Source organism: Myotis nattereri (assembly GCF_964212035.1).
Source record: "Myotis nattereri genome assembly, chromosome: 7".
Lineage (NCBI taxonomy): Eukaryota > Metazoa > Chordata > Mammalia > Chiroptera > Vespertilionidae > Myotis > Myotis nattereri.
In genome coordinates this window covers 19,064,019-19,089,077 of record NC_138082.1, presented here as the reverse complement: position 1 = coordinate 19,089,077, position 25,059 = coordinate 19,064,019, and the positions used below count along the sequence as shown (strand labels likewise).

The 25,059-nt window shown below is 40.5% G+C and overlaps 1 protein-coding gene across 1 annotated transcript in view; it reads right to left on the bottom strand.

Annotated features, from left to right (window-relative positions):
• Positions 1–4,986: 4,986 nt before the first annotated feature.
• Positions 4,987–25,059, bottom strand: part of VWC2L (von Willebrand factor C domain containing 2 like) — a gene marked incomplete at its 3' end in the record, with an annotated part of 143,799 nt that continues 123,726 nt past the window's right edge. The window contains exon 3 of the mRNA XM_081095685.1: positions 4,987–5,135. Within this exon, the coding sequence (XP_080951811.1) occupies positions 4,987–5,135 (149 nt within the window). The remainder of the gene's footprint in view (positions 5,136–25,059) is intronic.

Sequence of the window (25,059 nt, the reverse complement as noted above, 5' to 3'; positions counted from 1 at the left end):
ACTGAAAGCAACCTTTGCCAGAGACACAGGGAGCAGAGAGTTGGACACATGGGAAATTGAAAAACAAGAACGTGTAATCTTGTTTTCAAAGAATGTAGGTGGAGTGGGGGTGTGGATGGGTATGTGTGGGGACTTCATGCTGATGTTTCCTTAGTGGTTGGCTTTTTTTCTCTCTTCCTTTAACAGTGCAGAAGAAGATGAAAGCAATTTATAAGCTACTAGAGGCCTGGTGCACAAAATTCATGCGGGGGGGGGGGTTGGGGGGCGGTCCCTCAGTCCAGCCTGCACCCTCTCCAGTCCGGGACCCCTTGGGGGATGTCAGACTGCCAGTAGCAATCTGGGACAGCTATCTCCTAACTGCTTGCCTGCCTGCCTGCCTGATCGTCCCTAACCACTCTGCTGGCCTGCCTGATCATCCCTAACCACCCTCCCCTGCTGGCCTGGTTGCCCCTAACTGCTCTCCCCTGCCGGCCTGATCACCACTAACTGCTTCCCTGCCTTCCTGATCACCCTGAACCACATCTGCCTTGCCCTCCCCCCCCCCCCCCCCGACTATAGCGTTATCTGGAAGGAGGACCGGACAACCGGAAGATGTCCAGTCGACCCAGTCTAATTAGCATATTACCCTTTTATTAGTATAGATTGTTAAGTTTTACTTTGTATTAGGCAATATATGTTTGTCTCAAAGAGAAGAAACATAACAGTTTGTTCTTACTCCCCCCAAAAAGCTTGTGCATGTATAAAAAGCACCCTCCTCTGGGCACTGGTTGTCCGCAAAGGTTCCTGCTTTGGGATCCTTGGTGCCCCCTGAAGGTCAGTTGGCAGAAAGCCTCTCTCCTGCTGCTTGCCTTGCTCAGTGTCTAGGAGGCAGTTTAACATGGAGCTTTAACAAGAGTAAATTTTCTATCACAAACTCCAATAACAACAAACCCAGGAGTCTGCCAGAATTCACAGCTTCAGTTGGCAGGGTTTGAATCCTGATTTTGCAGTGTGGTGGGTGGTTTGGATCATGCAAATACCCCTTCCTCTCATAGTTTAGAAAGATGAAAAAAATTAGAATACAGACTGGATAGTAGATGCCATTAAGAAATTCTTATCTTTTTTTTTTTTTTTTTTTTTTTTTTTTTAGGCTTTGGTAACACAACATATCCGGGTTTTTACAACATCCCTTCTTTTTAAAGAGATGATTGCTGAAAGATGTAGAGATGGAATGATTTAATGCTTGCTTGATATTTGCTTTAAAACCCTTAAAGGTAAAAAAGGAATAGATGAAGCATTATGAAAAATCTTGATAACTGTTAAATTTGGGCAATGGATAGATGGAGGTTCCTTTTACAGTTTTCTTGATGTTTGTGTGTGTTTGAAGACTTGTAGAATACAAAATTCCCTCTTTGTCACTTCCTACCCCATGACCTTGGATAAATTGATTTCTTTGTGTTTTGCTTTTCTTAACAGTAAAGCAGAGATCACAGGAACCCCTCCCTGGTAGGTGTGCTGTGTGGACTGGACAAGATTCTCTGGGTTCAGTGCATGGCACCAAGCCTGCCACTGAGCAAGCGTTCAATCATTGTAGATTATCATTAGCATTGGGTATGGATACGGGTCAGGAAAATACTTTTCTGTCACATGCACTCTGGATGCTGGTTTATTTGAGCTTCCTCTATGACCCCCAAGCCTGCCTTGCCGCATAGTATGAAAAATGAAAATGTACACAAGCAAATGCTAAAGCGAACACTTAATCCTAATGGGATATAGCACTAATGGTATGTGTACTTTCGGATGATAGAAGTCACTGAGTATCGGTCACTACATGAGGAGGGTGGGGAGAAGGGAGACAGTTAGGAAGGAAAATATACCACAGACAATGCTTGCTGGTTAACACACTTTATATTTAACAAAATAATTTTTTAATAATATATTCTTTACACATCAAATATTGTTGCTAGAATCCCCTTTTTACAGTTTAGTGTTTAGGTTTTCTTTTTTTTTCTCACTAGTTTTCAGGCACACCATTTTTCAAAGATTTTAGAAACTGAATCTTTTTTTTTTTTTTTAAACAGGCATCAGCTGACAAACAGGCTGTTGTTGATCCCTTATTTAAGCAGAGCTGTAGTTAAAGCCGAGAACCAAAGGTGGGGCGGGCAGGAGTGAAGGACAGAGGTGACAGTGCGTGGCAAACGGAGCCTTCAAAGTAACAACAACAACAACAACAGATGGGATCACTACTCTGTTATTCGGAGTTCGGGAAGAATTTCTCAATGAACTGGGTGGAAGGACTTTTGTCAGTTTTGACGGTTCATGAGAAATTGTCACAGTATAGGTTCATCTCTCCCTAAAAGGGGGGAAATCTCAGTGCTACAAACTCTAAAGGAAAACAGCTTAGAGTGAAACTTTGAGAGGAAAAAATATCCAACAAAAAAAATAAAATAAAATAAAAATCCCTTTCTCTGGCTGGTCACAGAGGCCATGGAGCAGCCCCTCTAAAGAGAGTTTCTTAATGGACATGATACTTCATTCTAGTTAATTCTAACTACAACTATCATAGTGCCAAGACTTTGATGCAAAATTTTGGTACCCTGGCTTCCCAGTGGCACTCTCTTTCTGGTTTCTGAAAAGAACAGAGTAACTCCTTAATAATACATAGGGTACTATGCTACATGGCTCCATTAATGATGTTTTCTGGGTTGCAAATCTTATTCCTGTCATTTATTATTTTTATTATTTCTTTCCAAGAGTGTGGATTTTTGAAGCTGGGAGCAGACAACCTCAGGGCAAAGAAAGCTCTATAATACATCTCTGTCTAGACATAAGCTGAAGTATGAGATGCCTTGACTTCGGAGTGCGGGAATAAATCATGCAGAGTCGTTCATGAATGATTCATGGCTGTCTGTGTGACGTAGCCACGGTGGCAGCTCAAAGGCACCGACCTCGCTGCGGATGGATGTTCTGCGGGAAGGCGGCCTGATGGTCTCCCTCGGATGGCGCCGCATGGCTATTTGTATCATAACACAAGCACAGTGTGCATGAGCCGTGTCAGGTCCAACTCGTCACCACCTTGGCTTTGGAAATGACAACTCTTTCTTGATGACAGGAGGTGCTTCCAGGGAGGACAGATGGACAGTTTTAAATGAAAATCCAGTTGATGAGACTCAAGAAACACGTGTCCTGAGGGTTGGACCTATGGCATGGAAGCATGGCTCCCTTTGGAGGAGACTGACCCCGCCCCCTGGAGCTGCTGATTGTGCATGTCCCAAAGGGCTCAGAGGCTCACCCAAACCACAGGCTCAGCCTGAGCTTGCCTGGCATGACCCCTGGCAGAAACCACTCTACACTGATTATTCTAGACCACTGCTTCTCAACCAGCTGATGTTTCGCTCGCTCCCCGACCTCTCAGGGACATTGGAAATGTCTGGAGACATTCACCACTAGGGTGTTGCTGTTGGCATGTAGGGAATAGAGCTCAAGGATGCTGCTCAACATCCTATAAATGCACACGGGTGACCTCCCCGCCCCCAACAATGAATTGTCTGGCCCCAAATGTCAACAGCACTAGGACCGAGGCACCTTGTTCTAGAATGCGGTATGCCATAGAAGTTAGGGCAAAGCCAGGGTGGGTGGGCGGCCGAAAGGAGAGAACAGTGATAACAAAGACAGCCTTCAGGTTTCCTCAAGGACCCTACCAGATCTGCACCAGGGTTTACGAGACAGAAACAAGCAACTACCTGTGCCTTGTGGTTTCAGAATTGCTGAATTTGCACTTGACTCGGAGGTGGCATCAGATACCCTGTGTATTTTATTTTTTTCTGTTACTATACTCGCAGCATTACCAGGGCAACCTTGAGACGCTTCGCTTTAATTGTTCAGTATCTAATATATACATTTTAAAAAATGTTCAACAAATGGAATTGTATTGTGCAAGACTCACTCTACCCTAATCTTGAATTTAAATCAGCACTTGAGGTGGAAAGAGTGTCCTGAATCTGTGTTTTAGACAGAGGGCTGAGTGGTCATTACTCTAACAGGGCCAACACGGTCCCGAACCATAAAAACTGCCTGCGTGTACGGCTGGCTGTCAGCCAAATCTGATCTCAAAGGCCAGTTGTGTTCAGAAGGATTCAGATTCACAGTGGGGCGACTCACCCTGGTTCTGTATTTATAGTGCCAGCTGACAGTGGGTTTGGAGGGTGTTTAATTAACAAGCTGAACTCAACTTCAGCATCATGAGAAAGTTGGGTGACTAATGCTACAACTTCAAATACCTGACTCCTTTGGATTCTTTAGTCACCTTCATGGTGTACTTCAATATTAGTGTTTGATTGGCAGTTTCAAGGTTTTGCAGATGGAATGTGTGGTTTGTCAGCATGAAATCGGGGGCCCCCAAACAATGCATCGGGTGCCAGGTCCCTGCCTTGCCCAGCGGTGTGTCCGTCTGTGTACCCTTCTCTTTTCTCAGCTGACAGGGCAGGAGTGATTGGTTGGATGCTTTTGGTGTTCCTGGTCGGGCAGGGTCTGCACCCCTGACATTTCTTTACCAAAGTTTGACACAGCTGTGTGGTCAAATCTGGCCCCTTAGACTCTCAATGGGAAAAAGAGATACTACAGGAGAAAAATGCCGTGTCGGATGGACAGGAGCGTAAACGGGAATTAACTCGGCAGACGGTGAGCTGGCAGGCTAGAGGTGTCACCGGAGAAGCAGCCTGTCTGAGGCGATTTGTTTTTTTGTTCCAGAAATCCAGTCAAGTCACCATCGAGCGTGGGCAATTACAAAAGCGGTTTCGAGAGCTGTATACTATATGTGTATTTTATATAGCAAGAGAGGAATGTCCTCTTAGTAAAACAGTCACTTTTGTCAACCCTAGAAGGTTTTGCTGGTGACCCTGTGGGAGCTGGCGGGAGTCCGCGTGTCCGTTTCGTTGCGTGGGAAACGTGTGCGGAGCAGCAGCCCCGCGCCCTCTCCGGGGAAGTGGTCCTCGCCGGGATGGCGCGCTACACGATCTGCTTGCCTTGGCATTCGCGTTTGGAGCACTGCGCCGGCTTCCACCAGTCCCCGTTGTGGCAGTGACAGATGTTACACTCGTCCACTTTCACTTCGATGCCAGCCGGAATGATGGTAGTCCCTGCGAAGCAGTTAGGACCTGGAACACAAACACACGCGGGTTAGTGGGTGGGACCTGAGAGGCGCTCTGTCCTCCCTACCCCGCCCCAGTTTGGAAGTCCAGCCCTCTAACGCCATGATGAACAGGTCAGACTACGCTGAACAGTTTATCATGAAAGAATTTTCCAGCCATCTCCTTTCAATAAAAACTCTCCACCGCTACCATGTTTTGCTCACAGCTAGTGTTCCCTGTGTATATCATGCATGCCAGCCCAAGCTGGTTTGGCTCAGTGAATGTAGTCAGCTTGTGGACGGAAGGGCACATGCCCGGGTTGCAGGCTCCATCCCCAGCATGGGGTGCGCAGGAGGCAGCCAATCATCATTGATATTTCTCTCTCTCTCCCTCTCCCTTCCTCTCTGAAATCAATAAAAATATATTAAAAAATAAAGATCCAGTGCTCAAAAAATAGTGTCTGTTACTGAGTACATGCAGTTTTCTAAAGTAAGGTTCTAGGAGTTAAACTCTATTTGCTTTCTGCGTTGTGATGCAAAGGCTGCTGAAATGTCCTCTAAAGTTGAATGCGAGTCCAGTGAGATCAGCATTAGAAGATGGTACCCAGGCCTGCTCCCTGGCTTCCCCTGGTGGGTATGAATCGATGAACTCACTCAGTCCCCAGTTTCCGCACCTCCCCAAGCACAGTTCCTGGAATCCCCAGCTTGTTTCTTGATAATAATGAATAATTCATGACCGGATGATTTATTCATGTCCCAGACAAGCTTTGTTAGAAGTTCATTTGATTTTTATAAATGGAGTTCCTTTAATCTGTCGGCTATCTTTTTTTTTTTTTTTAAGAATGACCCAAATGGTTGGCTTTTGAAAGTCAACCAGAATTTTATTTTCCTTTTTCAGATCCAGAAACTCTTTACTGAAAATGTCACTTGCTCATCATAGATGGATGTTTCTAAAATTCACCAATCTCAGGTTTTCACTTCTTGTCTTTCTCTCATTTCTATCTTACCCTTTATTTGTTTTCTTCTTTTTTTTTTTTTTCTAGTCCTCACAATGAACAAATGCCAGTGTTCAGTGTTGGTGATATTATTTCTCAGATTCAAATGGAATAAAAATTGCTTCCCAGGGTGTAGTGGATTAGAGTGGGGTGGTGAAAATTGCTGTTTCTTTGAAATAATTTGATATAAGTCTCTGAAGTACATATTGGAATAAAGAGGGAGCACAGAGTTGTGTCTACTAGTGATTTATTAATCCAGCATTCCTGGCCGCTTGCCATAACCACTACAAAGTAGCCTGGCAACATACATCAATATCCGTGCCCTACTCTCACTCTCTTACCACTTGATAAGAATTTATGAGACTCTATTTACTATCAAATAAATAAAACAGGGGCGATTTGTAGTTCACTTCATAACTAGAATCTTGCTTTTTATAAAATTGGTAACTATTAATATGTTATAACTTCAATCACCCATTGTTTTAGAACTCCCAGACCTCAGTTGTGCATGCACTTACGGTGGCGTGTGTGACTTATGCCTTTCCCTCACTCTGGGGGACAAACACCTTGGGCACGTGCCTGGACATGAGAACTAATAAAAGGAGGAGGGATCTACTAGCTCAGTGATGGCGAACCTATGACACACGTGTCAGAGGTGACACGCGAACTCATTTTTTTGGTTGATTTTTCTTTGTTAAATGGCATTTAAATATATAAAATAAATATCAAAAAATATAAGTATTTGTTTTACTATGGTTGCAAATATCAAAAAATTTCTATATGTGACACGGCACCAGAGTTTTAGGGTTTTTCAAAATGCTGACACGCCGAGCTCAAAAGGTTCGCCATCACTGTACTAGGCCAAGGTTGACAATTAAACAGCTAGTGAACTGTCTACTTTTACCTGGGAGGGAATTTCTTATGCTGCTGTGGGTTATAAGCTCCTGGCCATGCTAATTACTGATTGTTTAAGGATCTCTATATCAATTTTACAAGTCTTGGGATTAACCATTGTTTGATACATTCACTTATCTTTGGGACTACACCTCCCTGGGAAACTCCCACAAGAAATCATGGACTTGTTCTGTGACCAGAACTGAGGGAGTCTTCAGAGAACTTGGCAAGGAAGCATTTCCAGGCATCTCTGGTTCTCCCATGGCTGTGTAGACAGACTCCTCTCAGCCCAGCTAGTTCCAGCTCACACCTGGCCAGAGCCAAACTAGCTTCAGAAATGGCACTGGATGCTGGCCACCACCTATTTCTTTGGGATCCCCCAGAGGAGGCAGTGGTTTCTCTCTCTCTACCTCTCTACTTCTCACCAGTTCTTTTCACCGCAATTGTATACTTTTAACTTTTCCAGATGGGCAATAAAAAAAAATTCTAAACAGTGGTTTCAAAGCAAAGAAGCCCCTGACATAAGCAGAATATTATTCAATAAATGTTCTCCCAGCTTCTTGAGAGGATTTGGAAATCTGCCCAAAGAATCTTAGAATCTTAACCATGTATGTGTGTGTGTGTGTGTGTGTGTGTGTGTGTGTGTTTGTGTGTGTATGTAGAGGAATGTTGCTGTATCACAGGGGTAGGTTCATCTCAATGGCACAATAAGAGAAAAAGGCAAGTGGGACTCTTTGTAAAAATATCTCTGATAAGTCATCATGCATGTGTTGAGTTGTTTTACTAGGGTTCTGGTTTTGTATCTTCCTCTTTTTACCTATATTGGTGTCATACTATGATTAGTATGTATTCTATCAGCCTTGACACATCATTTCTGGAATTATTTAGAATTTGCTGCAATCTCAGCCCAGGAAATATTAATTTATATTGATTGACAGAAGGCAAAGAAATATTCCTTGCACTTTGCTAGGACTGGCCAGTAAAAGGCACTGCCTGTGAACAACATGGAGACTTCTCTGTGGTCTACTTGGTGATCAGAGGTATTTCACAGATTCAAAAAATCCTGTTTGATCTCATTAGTGATTTTATTAGGAGCCTTCTGAAAATTTCAGGTGTAACTAAAGCAAGGCTGGAGTTTGCTGTTAATAGCTTGATCTGCTGAAAAGTAATTTAGGTAATTGTCAAACAGAATGGTTGGCACAATTTAGAAATGGTTTTGGTCTGTTCTTAATAGTAGTGACAATAAATGCTAATTTTCTTTGAGCATGAGAGTGTTCTACATGAGCTCCTTACATAGGGAATCTATCCTTCTGTCTATTCTTTTCCTTTTATTTGGGATCTGATTCCATCTGTCTTGGTTTATGTGAAAGAATAGATGCTTAGAGTGAACTCAATAGTAAAGCAACGTATTTTAATGCAGAAGACTTGGAGAGACTCCAGAAGGGAGCAGTGAAAATGATTAAACTGAAGGCTGGCAAATAGGACCTCTGAGGAAAGGTTAAAGGGATTGGAATTATTTAATCTAGAAAGAGAAGACAGAGGAATAACTCAATAACTCTCAGTGAATGAAGGTTTATTAGGTGAAAAATAGTGGCCAACTGTTCTTTCTTCCTTCTGCTGCCGAGCATAGAGGAAACAGAAACACATCGATTGTCAACGAATTGTAAACACACACAAATTGCTCAGAGAACTGAGAATTGAACATGACAGTTGCCAACAGTGTGGGGAGATCTTCTCTCTTAGAGATCCCTAAGAACATAGGACATCTCATCTGTCAGGTAGGATTTAAATCATTAGCTCCTTGAAAACAGGAACTGAATATCTACCCTTTCTTATGGTCCAGGCCTAATACTATGTCCAGCAAATATTAAAAACTCAGTATATGTTTGTTTAACTGAATAAAATATGATGAACAAACTAGCTATATATTGGAAGCAAAATTATTTTCTGAATTTATAGATCAGGCTTTACACACTTACATACACATATACACAATATCTATCTATCTATCTATCTATCTATCATCTATTTATTAATATAGGATCTCCCAAAAATGTATACATACACTTCGAATAATTATAAAGGCAGTGTTTATTAAACTACATTTCATTTTCAAAATTGAGCCATCAGCTATTAAATTATATATACACTTTTGGGGCATACCCTGTATATCCGGCCTTGCGCTAGTAATATAGGTATAAAAACATTTATTAATTAATGGGAACACAGAGCGATCATCACTTGAGCACTTCATGCCAGGAGTTTGTCTTATTTAATCTTTCCAATAAACCATATAAGGTGCACATTCTCATCCTCAGAACTCTGGGCCTCCGAGATAGAAAACGACTTGTGTGAAATCACATACCTAGTAAGTGACATCAATGGAATATGAGTTCAAATTTCCTTAACTTATAGGATGCCATAGTGCATTGCTGGATTCTTTACCCAGTTCCTGAGTTTCTATTCAGAACGTGGAAGTCCAGTTGGTCCTAGTGTTGAAGATGCACTCTGAAGTAAGAAATGTGATGGCTAGGAAGGTGTGGGTCACTTTTCTATTGAACTTTATCAGATTTTAGATTTATATTTTTGTCTCTAGAAAACAATCTAACAATGAAAATGTAGTTCTTGTGGAGAAGATGCCTGCAGTATGGGTCGTGGGCTTTCCTTTGAGTAGCGGTTCCCACTGGTGCTGACAGTAGACCAACTCGGAAGCAGAATGAAAGGAAACGGTTACTCGGGAGACCTGGTTCAAGTTGTGCTTCTACAACCAATTATCTCTGTGACTTTAGACAAGCACTCGGTAACCCGAGTACAAATGGAGGGCCATATGGTTTAGTCTCAAAAAGGATTCATATTTTTGAAAAAGCAACATCATGGGAAATGCAGCTTAAATTTTTACTGGGACTTGGAACAAGAAGGGAAGAAGGGAAAAGCAGGATAGGAATTCTCATACATGAAAAAAAAAATTTTCCAGGAAGCACATCAATAATTTCCCTATTATCCTGTACTTCTTGGAGCACTTATTTTTCATACCTATAAAATTAAAACTGGTTTGCAAACATTTTTTTTAACAATAATAATCATTCAAAATAATCTTATAAGGAAGACCAATCTATTAAATATATAAACTCAGAACTTCTCTGGCAAGGTAGCTAAGGGAGCCTGGAGCACTGTCTTATCAGCATTACTTTTTCCTATCTTCCCACCTCAACCTCACAAATTTAGCCTGTAAGGCATCCACACAGAATATCTAGTGATCAGAGAAAACACATTTGGAATAATCTTCTCTAGTGTCAATAACCTAAGAAACTAGGAGAAAATAGAAAAGATACTGTAATATCTGTGGTTATAAGAACTGAGCAGATTCATTCATCCACTAAAATTATCTTTTTTTGGATAGTCTTAAAATTTCCTTCATAAAAGGATGCATAGAAATTATATGAAAAAGGTGGTGTATAGCTACTCTGATCATCCTATAGACCCATACTTGCTTATGATGTTAAACATCACATCAGTTGCAAGAAGAAACAAATATATAACATGAAGTCATTGCTCTGAAAGACAGGATCGGAGAGCTGTGGGAAGCTGTAACAGAGAACTTGATCTGAGCTATAGGTAAATGGAAAAATTGTGTGTGTGGACTCTATGAGGAAGTTGAAAAGCCAATGGGGTTAGAATGGTGAGTGCAATAAGAAGTGGCTGGGAAAGCCAGTTCTAGAGGCTTGGAAAACAGTGTGTGCTGGAGCTGGTAGCTCATACTGGTCTTCAAGAGACTATTTGTTAAATATTTAGGAATCTGGTAACCTTTTTTACATTATTTGGTAGCTTGAAATTGGCCATGGTGGAAGTACTTATGCTACCCAAGTCAGTGAGTGCTACAAAGGATTTAAACCACTCCTCCCCTGACCCAAGAGCTAGTTGTTAAACATTTATATCACTAGATTAGGGCTCAAGATCTGGGCCTGGTTGGCTATGGTAAAATTTTTTATCTTTATTCTAAAAGCCATTGGAAGCTCTTGAAGTATTTTAAGAAGGTGTGTGTGTGTGTGTGTGTGTGTGTGTGTGTGTGTGTGTGTATGTGTGTATAATAATAAAATAAAGGCATTGATTCCATGAAATACCCAATGTCACTCATAATATGATTAGTCCACATAGCACTCAAGGTCAGATTAGACATGACCTGTGTTGGTGGATACAAGTCCTTTGAGATTGCAGACATAGACAAGAGCCTTCACAGGCCCTAGTCCTATATAGTTGTAAAAACACATTACTTTCTTATTTGCTTTATGGTATTAAAAGTATCTGCTAAGGTGCTGGGGTAATATTAAATTAGTGTCATCAATTAACACACTGGCTTGAATTAATTGATCAGATTATGCCTTATAGAATGCAAGGTCCTAGGGGAAATAAGGCCCAAGAAATGTATAATTTGATCTGCGTGAATGAGAAGGGCTGGAGGGGAGGGGGTATAATTTGTAGAAGAAAAAACTTATTTGGAATCCCTTAGGGAACCAGGATCACATGCAGTTTGAAAGCGATTCTACTGGGCAGTTTGGGGAAGAGGAGGTTTCTACCAGTCAGGCAACAAAACCAATCCTGGAAAAAAGGCATAAGATAGAGGAAATTCTATCCAGAGGTTATCCAGAATAGTCAAAAGAACTTAGCTTGGGGCATAATACAATCAAGAGCAAGGGCCAAAATAATGCCACATATGTGACCAAGTGAAAACATATGTTGGGTGCGGATATAGCAGCTTGCCCCATCATTTTCACCAACCCAGGGTCTTGGATGCTGCTACTAGAACCATGGGCATAGATGTCCCTCTTACAAGCCTTGCTAGAGTGAAGAGTATGTGGTCCTATTGGTCTTGAAATCACTAGTTTTAAATTAAAAGTCTGCAACAGGTAATAAGCCTGGGGTCAGAGTCTAGTAAATACCTGCACCCTAGCTGCAAGGGAGAGTGGAGTATGAATATCTAGCATTTACAGCTTCTCTAGGAAGAGATGGGCTTTCTTTATATGTAGATAATTCCTCAATTACAGGAAGGGGGCAATTCATTTCTAATACTAAGAGGGATCAGAAGAGGGGTCAATGTGGCAAACTTTATCTACTTCATTTTTTTTTTCTGGGGCTGACTACCAATATGCTTGTCTTGAATATTTATTCATTCTGAACAAGACTACTCTAAGCATGAGTGATACAGCTATTAATAAGATGAAGTTTCTGCCTTTAGGGAGCTGACATTCTAGTGGGGTGAATCAGACAAAAATCTATTAAATAGGGCTATTTCAAGTCATTTTGTGTTATGAAGAAAATAAGCAAGACAATGTAGTAGAATGCCTAGGCCCGGAGTGGAAAACTTCTTTATAGTTTACAGAATATGTTCATATATATTTTTTAAATTTCTCATTCACCATCATGCAATAAGGTGTTTTTCGTGGATCCTATTGCACAAGTGGGGAAAGGAATGCTCGGAGAGATTAAGGGAGTTGATGAGGGGCGGAGAACTAAACAGCAGGAGAGCTCACATTTTAACCCTCCTATTCTGAGCCCTGGTTGACTACTTTCCTTGAGGAGACTCTTTCTGTATTTGTATTGTTATTTACTCCAAAAGTCTCGTAATCATACATCCCTCTGTTCCTGCTTCCCCAGCTTTCTTTTGCAGGAAGCTCACATCAAACCCAGACCCAGTTGACAACATTGAATTCAGCGAAAATACTTTCTGGAGTACTTTTAAAGAAATTCCATGCACGACCATTTTTCCTCTCACAAGAGCTACTATTTTCTTTGTTTTATAGGTGAGTCAATGAGACATAGAAATGTCAAGTGACTTTCTCAAAGTCACACAGCTAGGAAGTGATTAAGCTGGGGACGCACAGCAACTTTTCTATGTTTCATTCCAGAAGTCAGTTTTTCTGTAAGAGCTACTTTTCATTTTCTCCTAATTGTAATAGCACCTGGGATGGTGTGGGATGGGTTAGAAGGAAAAGCCCAGAATATTTAAATGGAGGGGGAGAGAGAGAGAGAGAGAGAGAGAGAGAGAGAGAGAGAGAGAGAGAGAGGCAAAGAGGTGAATAGGCAAATAGTGAATGGAAAGGGGTAGGTCTGCCTACAAAACTCCCATGTGGGGCAGAGAAGTGGGCCCCTCCAGCAGCTTTAGTCAACCTCTCCTCCATAACTGCAAAGCAGAATTGCTCCCTGGAAGCAGATATGGCTGCAAACACAGCGTGAATCTAGTGATCATCTCGGCAGGTAGGCCGACTGGCACTGAGATCTCTCGGTAGGAGATGCCCTGTCCTTGTTGCTTGATGACCCAAATCCTCTTTCCTGCTAAGCCTCCTCCTTCCCAGAAGCTAGGGAAGTTGGGCAGGTCACGGCCACTTTACACATGCTTTCAACTTATGAAATGGTATGGCATCCCTGAAAATCCTCCTTCAGACAACAACGTCATATGCTTATAGTGCGTGTCTGAGTATCCCAATTTCTGGCCTTGATTTAAAAATTTATTATTGACACTTGGTGTCTTTTAGAAATTGGTTGTAAATGATCTTTCTGCGGCATAAATGAGGCAGATTCCTATTGTGCAAGACCATAAACATCCCATATTTGTTTGGCAGCGCACCTAAATCATTGTTTCAGCAAATGGTAGGCTTGGAGGCCTCAGTCTGGGGTAGGACCGGATTGGATTATGTCCTTCCTTTTAACTGATTTTAATTCTCTGCTTCATGAAGTCTGATAGACATTATTATGCTATGGAAATGCAAATCGGCTTTCTGATCAGGCACACTGATTTCTTACTATTAAAATCTTGGAGAAAATGTTTCTAAAAAAACCCAGTAATTAGAGCGGCTTGCAGTTAAAATGGAGCTAAGTGGCTGAAACCTTCCCAGGAACATGTTTCATTGGCCTTGTTAGGCCTGGTCAGAGAGCAGTGACATGAGTTTGATCGCTGACGGAGCTCCCGAGTGGAGAATGGAGAGACTCTCTCTCTTTCTGCTTTTAGTTACTCATCACTATCACTGTGTTACTTCCAAACCATTTCATTAAACCCGAGAACAAAAAGCGTCCTCAGATGAAGGTGGCAAGACTCAGGAAGGATTGTTTTCTCTGAGGCTGCCCTAAAGGTTCCTGTTAATCATTTTATTTGAAAATTCAATATTGCTGAACTCCCACACAAATTTCAGTGTGAGGGCTCCAGAGAGTTTCCTGGCCCTTAAGTATGTAAGATTTATAGCTTCGCTCTCCAATTAAGTAATGCAAGGGTTGGAGCAGAGAGAGGAAGGACGTGGTCATGCTGCACAATAGAGGGAAAGGTTGGCTGCTCTTTTTCTAATTTCAGGCAGACCAGCAGGCTGTGAGAGCCTGGCGTGGTTCCCGCTGTGTGCTAGCTGGCCATCTACACGCAGCCTCACCTTCAGAAGGGTGTGTGTGGTCAGCATAGGTCTTGGTTTGCCCTTGCATAAGACACTTTACCTGCTTAGTGTTTGCTATGAAGGAGGAAATAGTCTCAGCCAAATTTTCAAGCTGAAACAAGACAACCTCCCTTGTTAGAGCTCTCTGTGGTTTTCAAGTCGTGATCATATTTCTTCTTAGCAATCTTAAAGGTTGGAGGAACTGGTATTACTGTACCCATTTTATAGCTAAGGGCACTGAGGTTCAGAGAGAAGAGCTGAGGTGAATTTTTACCTACTTATTGAGTCGCTGAATTGATTTACTTGTAGGTGAGGAGATTAGGACTCTGACATCCACATTTCAATTCTTATCTTGCCATTTACTGGAGGTATGATCACAATGTCCCCAGTCACAAAGTGGGAATAATATTACAATAACAAGAGTACCTACCTTATGGAATTTTTGAAGGAGTAAATGAATTAGCAAATGAAAAACAATGAGAGTAGTACCTGTCTTATACCAACACTCAGTAACTGTTAGCTGTGGCTGCCTGGCCAGCATAGCTCAGTGGTTGAGCATCGACCTATGAAACAGGCAGTTACAGTTTGATTCCCAGTCAGGGCTCATTCCCAAGGGTCCTCATCATTGATGTTTGTTTCCCTCTCCCTTCCTTTCTAAAATCAATAAAAATATTTTTAAAAACTGTTAGTTGTTGCTATTTATCATCCTGATTATAGTTTTTACCTGAGTTACAATCTGCTACTTTGGGTATGTTATAGAGTACTGGTTCTTGGATTTCTATTTTTTATTTTGTTAATTTTAAAACATCAATGAAGAAATTAATCTTGTTGATGTCAACTAATATTGTTTTTTGCAAAGTGAGTAAGCATATAACAGGAAGATAATTTCTATGTGGATTTTTCTGTGAATAGAGACAGCATCATTGGGAAGGGTTGAAGGGAGATGCATTGGTCTGAACAAGTTGACTGTGGAAGGATCCATTAGGAAAATGATTTAAAACTGTTTGCTTGGACTACTAATGATAACTGCTTTGGTTTGTTGGAAAGAAAGGGCCCAGATATGCTGGGAGGATGTCTAAGTTAGAGGCTAACAAAAAGATTGCAAGCTCAATAAGAGCGTAGATGAGGTATATATCTATGTATCAAAATATCTATCTATCTAAAGGCTTTTTTGCAGCATTTTTTTCAGTGCTTGAAAATCCAGGATAAAGTGTGAATGCCTGCCAATAACAGAAATATTGAATAAATTATGGTGCCCCACCGCATGGACTACTGTAGCCATTAAAAAAGAATGAATTACAACCTCCAGCTGACTTGAAGGGATTTTTGTGAGTTATTATTGAATAAGAAAGGAATTATGCAGAGAAGTGTAGGTATAATATGAGCCTATTCTTATAAAAAATATAGACAAACTTCTGTGTGTATGTTTGTATGAGATTATGTGAGGATGAAGGAAAAATAAAGAAGCAAAAACACTCTGTTGTTATTGTGGATTATCTTGCTGGAAGAAAAAGGTTTTTGATGGGGAGGATTTGAGTAGAACAAAATGGCAAGAGAAAAACAGTGCATTGTGACATTTTATATTCGGTTCTATGCATAAAATAGAGAAAGTTCTGATACTGGCACGTGTTTCAAAACCAAGGTGTGCACTTAATGATGTAATAGTTTTGTTTTTGTCCTTAAAATGTGTTATTAAATTGATAATGCTTCTGACAGTCAGGCATATTTTAAACAGAGAAAATGTAGTGAATGTCAGACAGGGGCAGACTACACAGAGCCATCAATTCTCCAGTGTCCTTGACTCTAAAGGTCTAGGGCTGTGCTGGCCCTTGCAGTAGCCACTAACCATATGTGACTATGGAGCACCTGAAATGTGGTTAGACCAAAAGGAGGGTGCTCTGAATGTGAAAAAAATATCCAATCGAAAAGGCTTAGTATGCCCCGAATATAAACAAAGCATGCAAAATTGCTCATTGTATTTTTTATATCAATTACATGTTGGACAAAAATATTTTGGATACATTGGGTAAAATAAAATATATTCTTAAGATTAATTCCATCTCTTGTTCTGCCCAGATGGCTCAGTTGGTTGGAGCTTCATCCTATGCACTGAAAGATCGAGAGTTCCATTCCCAGTCAGGGCACATACCCAAGTTGTGCGTTCTGTTCCTGGCTGGGTATGTAGGAGAGGCAACTGATCAATGTTTCTCTTTCACATTGATGTTCTCTCTCTCTGCCCCTTCCTCTCTCTCTCTCTAAAAAAAAAAAAAATAATAATAATAATCATCAAACTTATCCTCGGGTGAGGAATAAAAATTTTAATTACATCTTTTTCTTTTTACTTTTTTAATGGAGCTAACTTAGAAAATTTCATTTTAGAAAATATCATGGGTCACATGATACTTCTATCAGATAGTACTGGCCTAGAGGAATTACGAAAGAATAAAGAAGCATTCTGAATGACCAAGAGGAGACTAATTTTACATAATTTGGTAGGAAGGAATACTAAGTGTTGTTGAAAAGGGCATATCTTTAGGATAGGGGTTCTCAGAGTGTAGGCCTTTGATCTCATTATCAGTATCACTCAGAACATCTCTGATATGCAAATTCTTCATCCCCTTCAGACATCTACTGAATTAGAAGTACCAGGTAGGGGTTCAGCAAACTGTCTTTTAGCATACAGTCCAGGTTATTCTGATGCCAGCTAAGATGTGAGACTCCCTGCTTTTGGATAAGGCAACTTGGATAAAAACCATATCATTGGGAACTAGGAAAATAGCCGAGTAAAGCAATGAATTTAGCATGCTACAAAAACAAGGCTTTTAGCAACAGGTCAATCCCAAGGAGAAATTCTGAGCTAGTAAATGGTGGCTAAATGGTTCAATTACTTACAAGTTTCAGTATTGACCTCTGAGCTGTCATTATTGTGTTTCTGGGATAAGTGTGATTTTTACCCACATGACAGCTTTGAGAATTCAGGTGTCATGTGTGACATGGCATTTGGAACCATTTTGGATGCTTTACTGATCTTATTTTCCAAAAACAAGTTGCTTGTCACTGGAAAGAAAATAGTATACATTTATATTTTGGATAGAATCAGGTGGGAAAAGATTGTACAAACTCAGTTTTATCTACCTTTCACATGAAAAATAAAATTTGTTAAGCAACACACTTTCTACTTCTCACAAATAATTTAGTATCATCTTTGAAAACTGTTTACTTCACTGATGAAAAAGAAATTACTAACCTATTCCATTACTTTAAAATAATATTCTTGACTGAACACACTAGAATGAAATGGACATCCTCCCTGGGGCGGAGGGGCATGGGACACGGGGTATCCTTGTCAACAAAGTAGGCATCACTCCCATCACTCCTCCCACACACATAATACATTTCATCATAGAAATAAAACAGAAAACTTTCCATTTTTATTCTTTCTATTCAAAGACACAAAATGCTTTGCAACTGGAAAAGAAGATGATGGGCAGAACATTTTATTATTGGAACATACGACCAAAGCTGCCTACTGAGTGGCAAGAGTAGGTTTACAGTTGTTTGTATGAAAAAGAATATCATAATTAATAAAGAGTAAAATAAGAATAGACTCTGTGTTTTGTGTACTCACAAATGTAAACCTATTTTTATGCCACTCTATATTATTAGACATGCCACAGGTAAATTAGATAACACAGTGACATTTTCTTTAATGGGCATCTAACAATGCCTGTAGGTGGCTAATAACTATGACACAGAAATGATGACAAAATTAGTAAAAATAGTCCACAAACTGTATATTAAGTTCAGTCTAGAAATATTTCTAGTCTAGAAATATTATGTTGACCAGACAGTCATATTTCCTTTTGTGTGGATATGGCAAAAGTAGATACGGAATATAAATAACAATGGGATATAATTTATGAAAAATAAGATAAAGCACACATATTAAGAGCATTTAATCTAGATTCAAAGTCAGAGAAGGATGCCTTGAGGAAGTGTTTGGTGACAATGAGAGGGAGGGGGCAAAGAAGCCATATGTGAACAGTGTCTGAGTGCAATACAACACTGGGGCATAGGGAAGCACTTGAGATACAGCAGAGAGCTGGTGAAAGTGGGACCAAAATAAAAGTAGACATCAGTAGAAGCCAGTGCTTGGTGCTCTTAAATACCATATTTGGGATTCCATTTAAAGAGCAATCGAAATCATGACATCGTCAACTTTACTTTTTAAATAGATTACACTGGCTTTACTATAAATGATAAGGAAGCAGAGGTGAGGCCCGTGTTGCAGAAAGTTGACCAATTTAATCAATTCTTGCATTATTCCAGGCAAAGATAATGGTAGGCTAGTCTAGGGTGGTGGCCAGGGAAACAGAGGTGAATGGATGTGAGCACTATTTAGGAGATATAATCAATGTGATTTGGTGGTGGATGGAATGTGTGGAATAAAACCATGCCCATCAAGTTTCTGATCTGATCCAGTATCTAGGACACTGATAATGCAGCAGGATTTGGTGGAGAGAGAATGAGGTTAATGCTGAAAATTTTGCATTTATGCACACATGAATCATCCAAGCCAGTGGTTCTCAACCTTCTGGCCCTTTAAATACAGTTCCTCATGTTGTGACCCAACCATAAAATTATTTTCATTGCTACTTCATAACTGTAATGTTGCTACTGTTATGAATCGTAATGTAAATATTTGATAAGCAGGATGGTCTTAGGTGACCACTGTGAAAGGGTCGTTCAACTGCCAAAGGGGTCGCGACCCACAGGTTGAGAACCACTGACTAAGCAGAGCTGAATGGAGGAAGAGAATTGACTGAGCTACACAGAGACAGCTGGGAGTCCCTGGCAAATGAATGGTGATTGAAGCCAGGGAAGTGGGTGAGGTTTCCCTGGAGCAGTTGGTGTAGTGCAAGAGGAAAGGGGGCTTAGACAGCAGACAGAAGAGTTGGAGCCAACTAAGGTGACTAAAAGGAAGTTTCCAAAGAGGAAGGAGAACAACAGTGGTGCATGGTAGCGGAGAAGCAAAGCAAAGAAAACATTTTTGGTTGGAGCAGTCACAGCAGTGTCCAATGCAGCTGAGATGGCATATGAGATATGGGCTGAGGCAAGTTTATTGGTGACACAGGAGCAATTTCTGTGGAGTAGTGAAAGCAAAACCAAGTTGGTGGGATGGAATAATCAAGAGAATAGAATAAGAGAAAGCAAAAGAGCATGGAAATCTATGTTCTATGATGGGAGATGGGAAACTCCCTCCATTGTAATAGACGATAGGAAGCTGAAGGAGTTTCTGTCTGATAATTTCTACTGTCTCTGGGAAGGACGAGGGGCACTAGTCTACTGAGAATGAAGGGAGAAGACAAAGAAAAGAGGGAGTTGAGGCAGTTATTCGGGAGAATGAAAAAGTAATAGCCAACTGAAAAGCATAAAATTGCTGAACTGGGTAAAGGTTTAGACAAAGAAGGTGAGTATAGTTTGTGGTGGTACCATTTTTAAAATATATATATTTTTATTGATTTCAGAGAGGAAAGGAGAGGAAGAGAGAGATAGAAACATCAATGATGAGAGAGAATCATTGATTGGCTGCCTCCTGCATCCCCTCACCCCACTGGGGATCAAGCCTGCTACATGGGCATGTGCCCTGACAGGGAATCGAACTGTGACCTCCAGGTTCATAGGTCAATGTTCAACCACTGAGCCACACCAGCTGGGTAGGTGGTGGTACCAATTTGATTGCACATGTGATATTTTCCACTGGGGCTCAGCAGTATTTTGAGTGTCCAGGCAGATACAGTACGTCCTCAGGTTACATTGGAGATCCGTTCTTACGGAGTGACTAGTTTATTAGTGTAAACTAATAGTGGCAGTGGGAATGGGGAAGTGGGGACAGGCTGGGGTAATATGAAAGGGAATGGAGCTGAAGTAAGTGGATGTAATGCGATTTTCGCTGTAAGTCGGAACCCACCTACATAAGCACCTACGTCACTCACATGGAGCCGATACACAACAGTAATGAAGTGAAACAGTAAAAGAAATTTAAAAGAAATATAACAGTTCCTGACCTTTCCTTGTGGTAAATAAATAATAAAAAACAAAGTACATATGTATATACGTCAAAATGACAAAACTTTTTTTTTTTTATAAATAAATACTGTAAATGGGAGATGGTTACGTAACCACGAAACGATGTACATCAAGTCCAATGTAACCCGAGGACTGCCTCTAGTCATTACTGAATAGCAGTGTGACCTTGGGCAAGTCACTTACTCTCTGTCTCCATTTCCTCAGATGTATTCTGGGAACAATAAGAGTACCTACCTTATTGGATTTTTTGAGGATTATAATGGAGTTAATACACAGGACAGTTTTGAGAATAGTTAGCATATAATATACACTCTGCAAGTATTAGCTTTGGGATTTTGGCAGACATGGGATGATAGGAGCAAAGGAAAGGGAGAAAATAACAAGAGAGTGGTTGAAATTGTAGACCGAGGGGTTACACTAGAGAACAAGGGAAGTAAAGTCATTGATTTTGAAAATCACTAGATGATTTTTGTATTTACTGAATGTCTTCCTCGTATGGACTGCTGGCCTGAGTATAGTATACTAGCATTTTTTGACAGAATTTAAGTGCTGATGGAAAAGAAATAACATTACTGTGCTCTCTCATGCCAGTTTCTATTCTGTCCTTTGGCTGTGGTACCCAATACATAAGGAATTTACATTAAAAAGATGTTGTATTGTGTGTGTGTATATGTGTGTGTGTGTGTGTTTAGCTTGAAGCAAATCCTGCATGTGTCCCTTCATGTTCTGAATTCATATGAAATGGGAGAGTTCTTAAAATGAGAAAAAAATGATAACAAGCAATATTAAGGGAATCCCCTCAAGTTAAGGCAATTTTGTTTAAAGGCTATACATTTGCCAACAGTTTATGTTCTTTTTCTTGAGGTCTGCAATGCAATTTAAGACAGAAAACAATCATTTTGGCCCAAACTTGAATTGCTGCAGAATAAATAACCTCCAAACCTAAACTTTCAAAGGAGCTTCCTGCATCACTGATGGGCTGAGACACTCAGAGGTGCTGTTTTGTTTCTGGGAATGCATTTCGTACGGTCATTCAGGCTGAAGTTTTATATGGTAAACATATGACATTGAGATCTCTGAAAATAGGAAAATAGTCTCATGCACTAACAAGCAAGTAAATAAAGTACAATTATAGACCACGGCCTGGCCCCCGGGGAACCTAGAAATCTTGAGTTTATTCTTGCCTGTGCAAGTGATTTTTCCATGAAATTAGAGGGAACATCTAGAGGTAGACAGAGTGCAGAGAAGAGAGATCAGGGTAATTCATCTTAGGTGCAAATACTGCCATTCTTATGTCAAGGATATTCCTGCATCTGCTGCCTTCCCATATTGACAATTGGCAAACTTCAATTATTAAGAATAACTTATTTATACATTCATTCAAAAGCATTTATTGAAGACTTCTTATGTACCAGAGACTGTGTAAATCTCTGGAAATACAGTGAAAACAAGATACATTCCCAGCTCTCAATGGGCTTAGACTTTAGCAGAAATGAGGGAGGTGCAAAGTTAGAAACAGGATTTTATAGGAGAATGTAGGAGGTGATCTAATCAAAACCAGGAAAGAGGAAAGCTGCTGAAACACATGAAGATCGAGTAGATCTTGTGGAGTGAAGCTATTTTGGTGACAGTGGTAGGTGGGAAGGTAGTAGCATGAGCAAAGAGGGGGTTATGGCCCATTGGGGAAAATGTAAGAAATTTTACGTAGCTGGAGCGAAGGGTCCCAGGAAGAATGTAGGGAGCTGAAGCTGGAAGAGAAGGAAGGCCAGTGACTAGGGTCTGGAAGACCTTGTAAGTTATGCTATTTGAATATAATATACTTTACTGTTTGTTATAGCACAGGGGGGACACTAAAGGACTTTTAAGTGACGAAGTGGTATAATCATATTTGTGCTTTACCAGGTCGCTACTGCTGCTGTGTGGGGTGGGAAGGCCCCCGGACTAGGGGAGGCAAAGAATAGTAATTTCTCTAGAAAGGAAATAGGGAAGGCCCACATGGAAATAGTGGCAGTGGGAATGGGGACGTGGGGACAGGCTGGGGTAATATGAAAGGGAATAGAGCTGAAGTAAGTGGATGTAAATGGTATGGAAAGAGGAAGGAAATAAAATGATGTCCATATTCCTTGCTTTTGTACTGGGTGGTAGGTGGTTTCTTTAATGGAGAGGAGACATATAGGATAGTCAAGTTTAGGTGGAAAGTCCAGAATGAATTTTAACTGTCTTTGGCTTATAGCCAGTGGAAAGCTTAAAGTGATTAGATAGAATAGTTGAGATCTCAGGGGAGATATTTGCACTGGAAGCATCGATTTAGAAGTCTTCAGGGTACAGATGATGATTGAATCCATGAAAGTGGCTTCCTAGGAAAAGAAAAAAAATAAATAATTGGAAGGTTACTATTGATGGAACCCTGAGGGACTACCATTTAAAGTCTGAATAGAGAAATGGACACCTGAGAAAGGGTTGTGAATAAGTGTATATTGAGGTGGGAGTAAAATGAATTTATAGAAGTCAGTGGAAAGGAAGGTTTCGGTAAGGAGTCAAATGCTGCGGGATGTTGAATAAAAGAAAAGTTGAACATATCCTGTGACCTTAGTATCCAGCAGGCAAAAAGATAAAACATCTTCCATGTCATGGTGGGGATGAGGCTTGACTTCAGTGGGTTTAAATGATGTGTGGAAAAACTATGTAAGCTACATATTCAAGAAACCTTGTTTTAGACCAGCCGTGGGCAAACTATGGCCCGCGGGCCAGGTCCGGCCTGTTTGAAATGAATAAAACTAAAAAATAAAAAAGACCGTACCCTTTTATGTAATGATGTTTACTTTGAATTTATATTAGTTCACACAAACACTCCATCCATGCTTTTGTTCCGGCCCTCTGGTCCAGTTTAAGAACCCATTGTGGCCCTCAAGTCAAAAAGTTTGCCCACCCCTGTTTTAGACTCATAGATACAGAGAACAGACTGGTGGTTGCCAGAGGGGAGGGAAGCTGTGGGACTGGATGCAAAGGGTGAAGGGATTGAGAAGTACAGATTAGTAGCTGCAAAATAGTCACAGGAATGTCAAGTACAACATAGGAAATAGAGTCAATAATATTGTAATAACTATGTGTGGTGCCAGGTACATACTGGAAATACCAGGGGGAGCACTTTTTAAAGTGGAGGATTGGCTAATCACTATGCTGAACACCTGAAACTAATACAAAATGATATTGAATATAAACTGTAATAGAAAAATAAAAAAGAAAAGAAAAAAAAGAAACCTTTTTGTGAAGAGAAGATGAGATGTAGTAGGGCTAAGTGACAAGAGAAGTTACTGGCCTGGAACGTATTCCTTGAACTTTTGAGGCCATTATTTTAATTTGTAAGATCAGGGAGATGAACGTATCTATTTGCTAAGAGGAAAGAACCCATAATGAAGGAAAATTGCAGATCTGGAGAAGATGATTCTGGGTGTTTGTGCAGGGAATGTGTTCTAGGACTTGCTAACCCAAGGGTCATGATCTCAGGGCCTTGGCATCACCAGGGAGCTTCTTAGAAATGAGCAATGTTGGCCCCACCCAGATTTGCTGCACCAGAATATGCCTTTTCACAAGAAAGAAAATTCTCCTGCAATATTATGATAAGGAAGATATAAAGATAATGTTTCTTGATGTTGGCAAGGAAGGGGTTTAAAATGATGCTATCCCATTTTGTTGTGAAGGAATAAAGTGATCTACTGAGAATGAGAAGGGGTAAGTGCATGTGGTAAAAGAGAGCCAGTTCTTGAGCTTGGAGTAGGTGGGCTGAGAGCTTGACCAGGAGAAAACCCTGGACTTTGTTGTGGTATACAGCTGAGTGGTGTGTAGATGTCTCCAACAACCTAGGGCTGGTATTGGAGGAGGCAGACACTGGGATTGATGTAGCTTTGGGGTTTTACTACGCAAGTGGGAGTTGGAAAGAAAGAGGGTGAATTAATGAACCAGAGGGTCTAGGTTGACAAGGGAAGTCAATAAAAATCAATGAGAACTGATAGCTTGGAAGGAAATGGGGTCAATCATAGTCATTAATAGAAATGAGAAATATTACACTGCCAGCAACAGTGGTTGCTTGTCCCCAAAAGAGCTATTCCTTCTCACTGACGGTCTCTTTGTTTATGTGTTTTACAAATAACCCGTCTAAAACATTCATTATTCTTTTCCCTTCCTGGTCATCTATCCAACTTGAGTCTAGGCTGCTCTAGGCAATGAAATTGCCCACTCAGATAGCTTCCTCATTATAAAATCTACAGCTTCTCAGTTCTTTAAATGGAAATAAGAAGTCTTGCAAAATTGGAGTGATATCAGAATGATGTTCTTTCTTATCTTGAATGCCCTTTATTTTCTTTATAACCATTCATAAAATTTATACTTGAAGAATATTATTAATGCTACACTGATCTCCCCTCAAATGTTCTTTCTTTAACTTTTGAACCTCAAAGTACTTTGTTCCTCCCTTATAACACTCTATATATTAATAGTTTTATCCCTTGGAGACTGTAAAATATTTAATAGCATGAGTTGCCTTGCTAATTTTTGTTGCAGG